Below are 14,794 nucleotides of genomic sequence, written 5' to 3'. Positions count from 1 at the left end.
CAAAAGTTACACTAAAAAAAGAAGACTAGATTTTACTATTATTTTGAAGTATTTATTTTAAATAATTAATTTAGTCATTGAACTTTCACCTTCGAAGATCATTTATTGCTAACTATTTTTTAATTATTTTCATTTCTAAATTTCAAAAGTTATTAAACTAATTTAAAAGAAATATAAAGAAGTCATGGACACAATTAAGGTAAATGTACGGGAGTTCGGCAGTTTAAGGCTCTCATAACTTTAAACTATTGTAAATACATTATTAAAGGTTATATGAATTTGCAAATTTTAGTGTGATCAAAGTGGGTCTTTTGGCAGTAATTTAATGTGTGAATTATGCGGTTTAACTTAACCTTAATTTTTATATTAATTTATTTGTGGACCTCTAATTTGAACCCTACTTCGTGATAAAATTTAGCTCTGTTTCTAACTTCGTGAGTTTGTGTCCCCTATTTCGGGTCACAAGTTTTTACCTCGCGAGTGAGGTTTTATAAAAAAAATAACACCTTTATTGGTTTTGATTGTAAAGAATTTGTAAATAAATAAAAATAGGTAGATCAGCTTAACGACATTAAAACTTTTATAAAAAAAATCAAATCAAATTAAATCATCTTCACGCTGTATCCCGCACACAGCAGGATAGGCCTAGGTAGGTAGACAGGTAGGAACCTAGTGTTTTTAAAACACTCCGTTCCCCACTTTCTGCGGAATTCCGGAGTCACCACAGCATGTTAAGTGGCACAACTCAACGCCGCGCTTTGCCTGAAATATAAATTTAAATAAATATTTTCTATTTTCTATACTATTCCTATTTTCATCTCCTGGAGTGGGGATCGAACCCACAACCAGTCGGTTTTACAGTCACACTTTGTACTCCTGCGCCACGAGTAGCCCAACTTTTATAATTTACAAATTATATAAGCTCAGTTTTAAAAAAACTATATTTTTGAACTTTTATATATTTTTTTTATAAAAAATATATAAAAAATATGAATTTTGAGTTTTTATATATATTTTTTTTATAAAAAATATATAAAAAAACTCAAAATTCAAATTAATTTTTTTGAAGCTAGGTATGCCAGTTTATAGAACTATATATTTTCGCAACCAGTTTGTACGGCGTTTTGTGTTTAGTAGGTATATATTATATTCTTGAAAAATTCTTGAAAAAATAAAAAGATCTTTATTTAGACTTATAACAAGACTAAGATAAACACTATTAACAAAGACAAAGAAGTCAATGTGCTGATTTTACGTAGATTTATTTGTCACGAAGTTAGAGAAAATAATGAAATGTAGGGGATCTTATTTCGTGTTACTGATTTTAGTAACTTCCGCAGTTCTGTTTATTCAGTATTTTTTACATTATGTAAAGTAATCATTAACTACCACGTATATTCGATAAAATACACAAAAATAAATTATAAAGGTTGATTAAAAAATAAAATTACATTGGCAGTACCTATACGAATTTAGCTTAAAATTACCAATTCAGGTTACCTTTAAAATAGTATTATAGAAATTTAAGTGGACAAAACATATACCGAATTTCGATCACGAGAAACTTTAATAAATACAGTAACTGATTTTAAGCTTTAAATTTAAATTATCTTATTTATAACATAAATATAAATTTATTAAAAAGTATCTAAGATTTCCCTAATTCGGTAGTAACACGAAATAGCGGACACTTGATAAATAAAATGTCTGCTATTTCGTGAATCGATTTATTGCAATTTTAAAAGAATTTTATGCTTCCATCTATTTTTTTTTTCAATAAAATGTTTTTTTATAGAATACAAAAAAGCATATATTCAATGTTTTATTCGAATAACTTACCTTTGTCTTTCTACAACCTTAAGAAATTCTTACGCTAGTCTTACGGTCGCAAGCATCGCAGACACGTTACAATGCAGTTTGTAGCCAACTCTGCGTTTAAAATGTCGCTATACGCTCAATTTTATCATTAAAATATTGTTACTTAGTTTTTAGACAGTTGAAAGTATAAAGATTATATACCAATATATAGTTTCCGTAAATAATACTTAAATTGCTTATTATTTTTGCCAGAAGCAAAACTCACGAAACCACGTACTATCACGAAGTTACCGTCACTTACCTTACTTAATAAGAAAATAAGCTACAGTTGATAATACTTTCTTATAATACACTGATTCACAAACAAACTTTGGTACTTAGTATTTACATATAAAATAAGAAAAATAAATATTTACATAATAAACGAAATATTATGCTGTACCTACGCTATTTATAAACTACGGTAATTATTTGTTATGAAAAATCTAAGAATAAATATTAAAAACGAAAATAACGCCATATTGCGTCTTAATATAGCAACTTAATAAAAAAATAAACTAAAAAATAATCATATAAAGCATCTTATAAAAAACAGTATAAGCAAAGTATATTTCATTTAAAACTTAAACTAAAATTTCGAGATACACTCATAAATATATAAAAAAAGTCAACATAGATATTTAACTAAACTTATTATAGTTTGTAGACTTCTCTGACATTTAAATTCTAAGGTGGGAAACAAGAAATTGCTACATAATATTATAATATTTAAAAATGCAACTAATCTCATAGAATATAATGATTAAAAGTATTACTAATAAAATACTGACGAGAAGATGTAACTAATCACGTTAATTTTTGCAGCTTCACGCTTTATCCCGCAAATGGCAGAGGATAAAAATATTTTGTATATTCTATATTTGAAAGCTTTGGTAAAGAAGGTAATTACGATTATGAAGCTGATATGAAAAACTTTGCAAATAAACAATATCTCTTAAAAAATACTTAATTCTTTGAAAATAGGACGCGTACGTTATGATATTAAAAAAAGAATTTTAATACGCACAAAAATATCTCATCTAACAATAAAACTTTTCCAAGCGGCTTTCATTTCTCATTTTTCATATTTTTATTTAAAAAATACAAATTATGAAAATACTGTCAAATATCAAAACGTCTTATACTCCTACCATATCTTTGCCATTACACTCATTATTCCATTAAATACAAACAACTTCCAAGTCAATAAAACTGACTATACCATCTCTCAAAGAAACAAATCTTAACAATTTTCACAATATTAATACCAATTTATAATAAATAATTTTATTTTATAAAAGGAAACTCGCTGTCGCTCTCGTCACCAGAGCCATCGTAGCTGGACGGTGGCGTGTCTAGCTGAGGTAGACCTAAATCCAGGTATTCCTGGTTTGCTGTAACTGTTAATATCTTGTCTAGATCTTCTACTAATTCGGTGAAGGACGGTCTGTCGCCGGGAGAGAAGGACCAGCATTCACGCATTAACATGTATCTGAAAAAAAAAAGGAAAAGTAAGTATAGAAAATAAGAGTAAATAATTTAAGAATTTTTAATAATAGTACACATTATATTATTAAAATATGTTGAAGGTACATATTGTAACTGTTGGAAATTATATATAAACGTCGTCGTTAACAAAACTTAATCATTAAATTCGTGCAAACTGGAAACTAAAAATATGTCATTCCTGCTACGCTGAAAAATTTAGAAAGTTGACATTCTTTTATATTAACGTAACTTTTTACGACATAGCAGGGTGAATAGAAAGAAAGGAACAGTAGTTTTAAATAGTTATATTGTGCCTTCACGATAAAATAATTGATATATCTAATAGTAATCAGAAAAGTCAAAAATTAATTTTAAAGTTAATGATAAAAACTTACATTTCAAGACTACAACACGGAGGTTTCTCCATCCTATGTCCGGCGCTCAAATGCTGGTACATGTACTGCCCGGGAACAGTCGGGTACGGTGTTCCACCCAAAGTCATTATCTCCCAGAGTAGAACGCCAAATGACCAGCTAGAAAAAGAAAAAAATACATAATATAGTCGTCTATAGAAATTTTGTAGATCAGGAAAAAATATCTACAATATATATATATTTTTTTTATGGAAAAAGGACAAGGCAAACGAGCGTTCGAGTCATCTGATGATGATCACCGCCGTCCACGACCCCGTGCAGCACCAGAGGAGCTACAGGTGCGTTGCCGGCCTTTGAGGTGGAGATAGACGCGCTTTTTGAAGGTACCCATATCGTACCTACCTGGAAACACAGCCGCGGGTAGGCTATTCCACAGTTCGGTGGCGCGTGGCATTAAATTCCTACGAATTCCTATTACCTATTTTAATTTTTCATTCAAAAGTTGAGCAGAAAGTGAAACTCTGAACATTTAAGTTCCCTCTGCCTACCCTACTATGTGCGGGATACAGCGTGAAACCAAAAAAAAGCTATAAAAACACTCACACATCAGTCTGCGTGGTAAACACTTTATGATATAAAGATTCTGGCGCCATCCACCGCACCGGCAGCCTGCCTTCAGTCTTCTTGCGGTAATAGTCGTTGCTGTGGACGTCCTTAGCGAGACCGAAGTCAGCTATCTTGAGGACGCAGTCGTCTGACACGAGGACGTTTCGAGCTGCCAGATCTCGGTGGATACACTGTAAAGTTGGTTTTTATTATTGACCAAAGATAGATAGATAAACAAAGATCTTACTATATTTATAGTATAATGGCTATAATGGCTTATAATATAATAACATTATTTGTATTATAAAAAAATATAATAATCCACTGGTATGTTAAATTAGTGGTGCTTGCAAGTATGTATTTGTTAACAAGTATAAGGAACAAGGGTAAAAAAGGGTCTTACCCTTCTCGATGCTAAGTATTCCATCCCTCTAGCGACTTGATAGGAGAAAGATACTAAATCTTTTTGTGTTAACGTTTTCTTCTCTTTCATGTCTTCCGCTGGAGATTCGTATCTAGAAAATAAGATTTGATTATAATAAGTAAAAAGTTATAGATTTTATTATCGTAGAAAGATTTAAATATATTAGCTTACCGGGCTAGACCCTTAAAAAGAGATTAAACTTAAATTTATTTTATCAGTATCTTATACTATCAATTAGAAAATTAAAAATATTTTTGTATAGCTGATCATATCCCGTATACATTTAACAGGTAGAGTTAAGACACTTCGTAAGGATTTTCACTTAACTTTGGGTACATATTATTAAGATATGAGATGAGATACTTGATATTTCTATTATAATAATAGTTGCTCTGGTAATGAGGCAAAGTGTGGCAGCATACAGCTTAAAGCTAAAAAAACCAACCTGTTTCCAGGTCGATGGTTTCTCAAAAACTCTCTCAAATTTCCATTCGGTGCGTATTCCACGATAACGTATAGCGGTCCATCTTGAGTGCAGCATCCCAACAGATTGATTATATTAACGTGTTTTCCTATCATCTTCATCATCTCCATTTCTGATACTAGTGCCATCATTTCAGCGTCTGTGTGGCCTTCTGCAATTAAAAATATATTATTGATTAGCATTACTAACTATTTAGTTAGCAATTCCTATTTAGGAAAGTAAGTCAAGTTTTATATTATACTAGCGGCCCGCTCGCGGTTACACCCGCGTGAACTATGTTATATTAATTTCTGTCTCCATGACTACGTCCTAGTGACGTCTATGCAAAATTTTTCATACAAATTTTCGACCCTTAAAACAACCCCTTAGAAATCGAAGAAAATTGCAAATTCCCGTCTTAGCGAGCACCTACGTCCTATAAGTAACTTCTATGCAAAATTCGAGATTCCTAGCACATGTAGTTTCTGAGATTTCGTGATGAGTGAGTGACCTTTCGATTTTATATATATAGATTTACTAGCGGCCCGCTCGCGGTTTCACCCGCGTGAACTATGTTATTATTAATTTCTGTCTCCATGACTACGTCCCAGTGACGTCTATGTAAAATTTGAGACTCCTAACATTTGTAGTAACGAAGTTTCATACAAAATTTCGACCCCAAAAACAACTCCTTAGAAGTCGAATATTGCAAATTCCCGTCTTAGCGAGCACCTACGTCCTATAAGTAATTCCTATGCAAAATTTGAGATTCCTAGCACTTGTAGTTTCTGAGATTTCGTGATGAGTGAGTGACCTTTCGATTTTATATATATAGATAAAAATAACTTCATTTAACGTAATATTAGTAGAGGTTTTCCAGATTTCCACCCAAGTTATTGGATTCTCATGACTAATACAGAACTGCTATAATAAAAAGCAATTTAATGGTATACCTTTCAACATCTTAACAGCCACAACAGACTGCAGCCCCGGTTTCAATATCCCAACACATTCAGCCTTAACAACTTTTCCGAACTCTCCTTCTCCCAATATTTTGCCAATACAGAGAGACTCCCTCGGCACTTCCCAGTCGATGTCGACTGGTAACTCGTATTCGGACATCATCATGGCGTCCGTGTTGCTTTGGACTTGTGATAACTTTTGTTTTTCTATTTTCACCACTGGCATCAGCTGTTGGGAGAGGTTTCGTTTAGGAAATATGTATTTTTCTAATTAATAAGTGAAGCTAAAGTTTTGTTCAGTCAATTATATAATTGCAAACTAAAGTATTAAATACTACCTTTCTTCATTTCTGGCCTCAGCCATGATAACAAATAACATACTGATAAATAAAAAAAAACATTTAATATACCCTATTATTCACTTAAAATATATTACTTAAATACATAAAACTTCAAAAACTTACCAATCCTTCCCCAGCCGCATTCATAGTTCCATTCATCTGTGGTTTCTCTACCGTCACTTTCTTCGTCCAATGTGTGACTATCACAGCTCTTGCCGTCTCTATCGCCAGCTGCTTCTTCTCCTTCTCTTGCCTTAACTTTTTAAATACCATAACTACTATGATGGCTGCTACGAAGAACATCGCTCCTAGCACTGCCGTCACCACGTTTACTATTACTGTATGTTTACTGTGATCCAGCACTTCTGTTATTGGTAGAGCTGTAATGGGAGATATTTAGTGAAAAAATTAAAATATTTTTTATTGATTTTTCAGCTTTACGCTGTTTAACGAATATAGGAGGGTAAGCAGAGGGAAACTAGTGTTAAGATATTCCGTTCCCAGTTTCTGTCGAATTCTAGAAGCATTGTATGTTAAGTGGTGGCGGAACTTAACGCCGTGCATTGCCCAAGTAATAACCTACATATCAAATTTCAGTAACACGTATTTGCTTATATTAAATTTGTCTCTTCAAGGGTTGTCTATAAGAGATTGCTACTAGCAACAGTGACTTTACGTGCTCTGTATTTGTTTTTATAATCTTCTCCATTTTATTATATTTATTTTGTGTGCAATTAAGTTATTCTATTATATTCTATTCAGCGTTTAACGCCGTTTAGCATTTATATATAATAAATAAATACTTACAGTCCAAAACAGTAAGATATCCTTTAGCTGTAGTATTGCCCAAGCTGTTGAGAGCCACACAGACGTACCAGCCCTCGTCGTCGTTAGTCACGTTGTATATAGTTAGCTGCTCGGGCTTATCTTCCGGGTTTTCGCTCTGAAAAGCAAAATTTATATTGAAAATCTAAATAATGCTTTGGGAAGGTGACCTAGTTTAACATGCGGTTTGGTTTTAGTGAAATATTCATATGTAAGTAATAAGGTAAATATTATTACTAATATTAATGAATGACTAGATAAAGATTTTGTAAATTATAACATTATAATAAATAAATAATTAATATGTTTACATTTTTGTTGAAAATATATGGTATGGAAAAATCAAGGAAATTCTATAACATTAAGAAATTTTAACAGTCCAGCCATAACTTTTTCAATGGATTTTCAGTATTTTACGAGTTCATATGAGTTATGAGTGTTAGTATCAATCAAGCATTTACAAACAAACAAAAGTTGACATTGATTCATGGCCATAAATTTAGTTCAAAATATAAAAAAATGTCTTCAATATAGCAAGACAAGGTTTCGCTGCCTGAATACATTTTTTAATATATTATTTAATATTTTAATATAAACAACATATATACAGATATTGATATTCAATATTAATAAGCAAATTCTAATTGTATCTGCGTGCCAAGTGCGTGGGATAACATGTTATACAATAATATTTAGTAGGTTCAATGCAACACTTATATAGGCCAATGGCATTCTTTTTTATTTTTTTTATTTATACCCCAAAAGATAGACAGAGGGAACCTGGGAACTTAATGTTAAATTAAAACACTCCGTTCCCATTAACTAATGATTAGAAAATGATTATTAAAGAACATGACCAAGTACCATGTAAAGCTGAAAAAAAAACATTTAATTCATGCATATATATATACATACATATAAACAATAAATAAAACGCAATAATATTTTTCTTTACCATATAAAAAAAACATATTTCTTAATAAAATCCAACAAAAAAAAAATAACAACAACAAAAAAAATCATGCCACAAAACCAAATCATGCGTTAGCCACAAACCCTCACCGTGACAATTCTTGAAACATCTTTATACACTATCGACTCTTTAGTAGACACGTCTATAGTGGTCTCATTATAAATGTACTCGTGTTTATTGAAGTACATCCAGTATAAAGAGGGGTGGAGGTCGGTGAGGAACTCGCAAGAGAACCTGGCGGTCTCACCGACCAGTTTCGTTTGGTTAACAGCACCTTGGGTCAATACTGGCTTCGCGTATAGCCGCTCTAGGAAAAAAGATCGTGTGTTGTAGAGATGATGATTGACATGTTTTTTTTTTTGATTCAGAGAAATTGTAAAATTTCCACAATGAGAAGATGGAGACATTTTTACAAGTAATGAATTAGTTTTAACCCTGCCTAATTCTTAGCTTAGCTGAAAGTGTAAGATTTTATGTGCATATTATTTGTTATATTACCTGCTATTTACAGTTATAAACCTTAACCCATATCCTTAACCCTAAACTAACATAAAGAGTTAACCACCACCACAGTTTGTACAATTGACCATGGACTCCCACTACCAACATAATTTTGATTATTACATGACTTATACAAATTAATTGTAAAAATTAGTTATCCATAAATTTTTCCAATAATTATATTATTTTAACCTCCACCTAAATCCGAAAAAAACCAAAGGCACCTCAACTATATCTCCGAACGGAACCGGTGAATCGCTCGGCCCGACTTCTGAGTCTTTAACGGAATTGTTCGTTGGTCTGATCCAGTATACAACGGGTTCTAGGTCGGAAACAGGTGGGCAAGTCAAGCTCACTGTATCGTTGACAAGTACCGTTATGTTCCCAGGATATCCCTCTTTAATGTACGGCTTCGATGGATATCGTTCTATGACGATAAATTTAGGTGGTTTACATTTATCCTTTCATATTTTTATTATACTTAATATAATATTACAGAAATCTACATCTACAAAAGAGTCAATACTCTTTTATATGCGTGATGGACCAGTGAGGACCAGTGAGGACCAGTAACAAATCATTCTTTTCTACTAATTCAAAAGATTTCCTTTGTTTTAATTATAATGAAGGATTTAATTTCAAGTACAAAATTTCATTATAATTACCTTGAATATGTAATGTGTATGTATGCTCAATACACCCCAATTCATTGCAAACTTTGCAAGTATAGTTGCCATTATCAGCTTTGGTCAGCTCATCTAACGCCATCGACCACTTCCCGTACGACGGCTTAAAGTAAACCCTCGATATGGGCGTCCCGTTATTCTTGTACCATGTTATGTTTGGCATTGGGTTACCTAAATTATAAAAAGATACAGTAGTATTAATGTATATGTCTGCAGGAACAATATTTTTACGATTACCATAAAAAGTATGGCTACTTGAAGGCTAAAGTTTGTGGAGTAATTTAACCCCACATTGTTAATTTATATAAAAAAAATTCTTTGAAATATTCCAAAACATATTTATGAGAATCACGCTGTATCCCGTATATGGCAAGGTAGGCGGTTTGGCCGCCTAATTTTCGAAACATTTAGCGGCGGGATTCAACGCTACGCTTTGTCTCATTACTAGAGCGAGGAAATGAAAATATTAAACAATTAATTTTCCCGAGTGGGAATCAAACCCACAATCCATTTATCACACGACGGCACACATAAAATAACTAAACTCAATCCACGACATGCCACGGATATCTAAAATCTGTTATAGCGTAGCTAATATTCCTAACTACCTTCAGATGCACATTTGAAGCGGACGGAACTTCCTGCCGGCTTCATTTCCATCTTGAACAATTTGGACGGATGCTTGAACTTGGGTGCATACTTCGATTTAGTATCATCGACATGCCCATAATTTAGATGTTCCTTTTCATTCTTCTCATCAAGATCTTCGTCTTTGTTGTCGTATTCTTTGAATCTTAGCTTTTGTTCTGTACCGTTTTCTTCGATAGTGTTGTTTTCTACTAATGGAGCTGAATGTTGTGAAAGAATTTCTGGCATCGGTCGTAAGTCTACGTCTATATCTGATTGATATTCTGTGAAAAAAATGTTTTATGGTTTATTTCTATTGAGACCGGTCGCGCGACCAATTATTGGTTAGAGTTCCACTTAAAAAAATGATATTTTTAATATTCCGGAATTTGAGAAAAAATGGGGATCTATTTTCGCTGTGATATGCGAGCAAAATTTAAACAATTCAATCTGAACTGGCACGCTCGGATCGCCATAATTATAGAAAAAAAAAAAAAACAATTCAATACTTTATATTTCAAAAGTTTTTTATGTTAAAAGTGTTTATCTAATACTTTTAACATAATATTATAAACATAAGAAACAAAGATTTTTAAAAAACATAAACCGCCTTCAGAACTATAAATAATTCCTCATCTAATCCGACTACAAAACTTTATTATAGCATTCCATATAAATTCAAAGAGATTATACTAATAAAATAAAGAATACACTAGACAAGTGAAATATACAAGGAATATTAAAAAATAGAAAATCAAAGCATCTTTACGATGTATCCCGCACACAGTATGAGGGAACCTATCGTTAGGACACTCCGTTCCCCACTTTCCGCCGAATTCTAGAAACATTGCGGAGTGGAGGAACTCAACGCCGAGCTTTGCCTCGTGACTAAAGCGAAGAAATGAAAATATAAATTTAAATAAATATTTCATTTACAAGGAATATTTTAACTAAATAAATATCGACGGTTCTATAGGTTACGGCTTACACTCGCCGGAATCCAGTACGTTAGGTGTTTACACATCTGGACAGTAATAAAGACGCCGATTAAATATATTGAAATAAGGAGACAAACGGACAGGCAGGAAGAAATTTAATGTTATGTATAGAAAATAGCAAAGCTGCGATTTACTAGAGAAATGTGCTGAAAGTTTGTGGGTTCATTTCGTGTCCTCATTCGTTTTGGACTAAAGTTTGGACTTGTCGCCAAGGAATATTCTTAAATAAACAAAAAATAAAAACCGTAATGTTTTACTAATAATTTCTCTATTTTCACTAATCAAAATTTGACATATTGACTATTGTAATAAAATTATAGCAAAAATTATAATTATTAAATTTCTAATAAAAAATGTATATTAATTATTATCTAATAACTACCTTCACTATTATCTACATTGAGATCTGGCTTGAGCTTGAGTGTGATGAACATCTCCTTCGCGTCTTCATCGCTGTGACAGCTGTAGACGCCGGCATCTTTCCCTCTAAATGATCTTATTCTGAACCTAAAAATATGGATATAATAATGTACTTAGATGTATATATATAAATAAATTTCGCTGTGCGTTTGTATCGTTCTTAGAGAGTTTGTAAGGTTATGGGTTCGATTTTCACTCGAGTAAATTTCGTTTCCTTGTAACAAGACAAAACGTGGGTTAAATTTCGCCATTCAAATCGCAATGCATCCTGTTCGACGGAAGTGGCTTAATGAAAACGGAGAAACTAAATATTAGTTCCCAGGTTCCCTCTGTCTACCTACTATGTGCTCGATATAGCATGAAGCTAAAAATGAGCTTAAATTCTTTTCTTTCAACGCAAATTAATCAAAAACCCTTGTATAAATGAACGGAGAGTAGAGAACATAATTGTCACTGTGCCACATAAAAACGAAAAATTATTAAATTAATTATTTGTCAGACAAAATATCTATTGAAATTTATTATTTCATATTTTTTATTATTTTAATCCTGTCGAAATTGAATTAAATCAAAATTAGACTCTTCACCACTCTATACAAAGATCTTTAAAAAAATCATAAAATAATAAAATATAGACATTAGCCACTAGATTTATTATCAAATCAAATACATTCAATTTATCATGTATATTTGAAACGCCAACCAAAACCCATCAATCGTCGATAATACTTAGGATTTACTGTGATCGATACAATCCTTGGTATTGAAATACCATCACCAATCCCATACCATCTTGTTGGTATTGCATATGAGTTATTACGTGGTTTAGCAACGGATAGAAAAGCATAAATATTGATGAAAGCTGTTTAAATTAGATTCATTGCAAGGATATTTTTAGTTTTCCAGTTACAGTATGAGAATGTGATTTGAAAACACGCAAACTTAATTTATGTAAGCTTTAGCGTAATTCATGGGGTCTTTATAAATACTCATGCATAATAAACCCCGGACCCCACTTTCCTCTAAATTCTGGAGGCATTAAATGGTGGAACTTAACGCCGTGATATATCTTGTTTTCAGTTTAATGAAATGAAAGTATTAAATATTCCATTTCCTCGAGTGGATATCGAACCCATAACCTGTTGCGTTTTCTAATTTTACTAAGAGTTGTATATGACTCATTCTAAGTATCCTAAATAACTTCAACATAAGGCATCAGCTACAGTATGTTACATATAGTATGGTAAATGAGCTGTGACAGCCCTACAGCTAGGCTATCTGAATTTTTGTTCATTGGTCACTCGGGAAGAAGAGAACTATATAGAACACTGAATACACCTACCATGGTTTCTGTAGCCCCATTCGTTGTTTAGCTTGGCTGCCCAGATGACCTCCATCATGAAACCACGATATCTTGCCACTTTGTGTTCTAAGCTTCAGTCCACAGATGAGGCGAAGTCTTTCATTCGTAGATACCTCAGCTACCGCTTCTATATTGTCTTCTGTAAGAGAAAAATGTTGTTAGTTATATATAATACTAGCGGCCCGCTCGCGGTTTCACCCGCGTGAACTATGTTATTATTAATTTCTGTCTCCATGACTACGTCCTAGTGACGTTATGTAAAATTTGAGACTCCTAGCATTTGTAGTAACGAAGTTTAATACAAACTTTCGACCCCAAAAACAGCCCTTTAGAAGTCGAATATTGCAAATTCCCGTCTTAGCGAGCACCTACGTCCTATAAGTAACTCCTATGCAAAATTTGAGATTCCTAGCCTTTGTAGTTTCTGAGATTTCGTGATGAGTGAGTGCCTTTCGATTTTATATATATATAGATAATATAATATATATAATAATTCATAAAAGTTCATTTACTTTCTTTGACAATATATACTTTCGTATAAAATAAAGCGACATACACGTTGCCATGGCAACGCGTTCTGTACGCGTAAATTAGTACTATAGTATATGTTCCTTTTGTATACAGTTTTAATTTACAAATACTCAAAAATACCAACACAAAAGATAAAAACAAAACTAAATCCTACACGTGCAGTATATGCCGAATTGCTACTTTTGCCCCACCCTACCCTAAAAGTTACACTTATATTTATAAAAGCGGTCGTAAAATGTTCGCAATATTTTCTGTAAAGTGGTATTAAAGTTTTAAAGGATTAACGCAACGAATTATTACTTTGTAAACAATGAGACATGGTTTCGGTTACTTTTGGATTGTTTTTAGGATTCTGTACCTTTTAAAGGAAGAAAGGAAGGAACCCTTATAAGATCACTTTTTTCTGTCTGTCTGTCAAGAGCACAGTCAAAATTTTGTATTAAAGCCTTGAGTTACCTCCAAGAGAGAGAGACCTCCAATTTTTATCCGGAACCTTCGCCGGGCGAGCCTCACTCGCGCTTATCCAGTTTTTTTTAATTATTTATATTTCAAATTTGTGATGAAGCATGAAAAATGTGTTTGACATGATAGGATTAAGGATTTATTTATATTTATACTAATGTTATAAGGCTGCACAGTTTATTTGGTTCAATGCGCTAATCTCAGAACTTCTGGTTCTAATTGAAAAACTTTTTTATATTTTAGATAGTTAAGGCCAGTCGGGGTAAAAAAGTATATTTTCATTTCCTCACTCTAATAACGAAGCAAAGCGCGGCATTGTGTGTTGAGTGGAAGGACTCAGAACTCCAGAACTCGGGGGAAAGTGGGGAACAGAAGTGTCTTAATGGGAACGATATGTCTTAACACTGAATTCTTAGGCATTCCTCTGCCTGGGTAGGCAAATAGCGAAATTGGTGAAAAGAGAGAACCTAGTGTTAAGATACTTCGTTTCCCTAATTAACTGTAACTTATAATTATTTAAAACCAAAATTGGATTAAGTTGCTAAAAATAATATAAAATAGTATAAAATTTTTATATACCTTTGTTAGCGGTCTCAAGGGTAAGAGTTCTGGCGTTAAAGGGACTTAAATTTGTGACCCGAGATTTATGACCAAATAAGTAATGATGTGACGTCATCAATAATCGATATCGATATTTATTGTTTATTATATTTGCATAATATTTAGTTAGAAAAAGAAATTATTACCAATATTTAACTCTTAAAGCACAAAAGCTTAAAAGTTAAATTAATAACTTATTTCTGTAATCATATGGTAAATAATTATAAAAATTATTTCTAATAATAATAATAAAATATATCAAATAACGGATAACTGCCTAAACAAATGGCTAT

General features: G+C 32.4%; 1 protein-coding gene across 3 annotated transcripts in view; it reads right to left on the bottom strand.

The window, feature by feature from the left end:
* Window positions 1–2,583: 2,583 nt before the first annotated feature.
* LOC146536170 (fibroblast growth factor receptor homolog 1-like) overlaps window positions 2,584–14,794 on the bottom strand; it is a 79,326-nt gene continuing 67,115 nt past the window's right edge. For 2 of the 3 annotated variants that reach the window (XM_085190384.1, XM_085190385.1), the window contains exons 3-15: window positions 12,888–13,047; window positions 11,508–11,632; window positions 10,109–10,411; window positions 9,480–9,671; window positions 8,403–8,620; window positions 7,323–7,458; window positions 6,639–6,895; window positions 6,166–6,403; window positions 5,195–5,384; window positions 4,729–4,840; window positions 4,323–4,516; window positions 3,741–3,878; window positions 2,584–3,349 (exon numbers count right to left, since the gene is read on the bottom strand). In XM_085190384.1, coding sequence (XP_085046510.1) covers window positions 3,145–3,349; window positions 3,741–3,878; window positions 4,323–4,516; window positions 4,729–4,840; window positions 5,195–5,384; window positions 6,166–6,403; window positions 6,639–6,895; window positions 7,323–7,458; window positions 8,403–8,620; window positions 9,480–9,671; window positions 10,109–10,411; window positions 11,508–11,632; window positions 12,888–13,047 — 2,468 coding nt within the window. In that variant the 3' untranslated portion in view covers window positions 2,584–3,144. Of the gene's footprint in view, window positions 3,350–3,740; window positions 3,879–4,322; window positions 4,517–4,728; window positions 4,841–5,194; window positions 5,385–6,165; window positions 6,404–6,638; window positions 6,896–7,322; window positions 7,459–8,402; window positions 8,621–9,038; window positions 9,242–9,479; window positions 9,672–10,108; window positions 10,412–11,507; window positions 11,633–12,887; window positions 13,048–14,794 lie in introns of all 3 variants that reach the window. The other variant, XM_085190386.1, reaches the window with a different exon arrangement.

Source organism: Heliconius melpomene, chromosome 9 (genome assembly GCF_056956725.1).
Source record: "Heliconius melpomene rosina isolate 202511_hmr_F chromosome 9, ASM5695672v1, whole genome shotgun sequence".
In the NCBI taxonomy this organism is placed as follows: Eukaryota; Metazoa; Arthropoda; class Insecta; order Lepidoptera; family Nymphalidae; genus Heliconius; species Heliconius melpomene.
The sequence above is the reverse complement of the archived record's forward strand: the minus strand, read 5'-3'. Positions and strand labels throughout refer to the sequence as shown.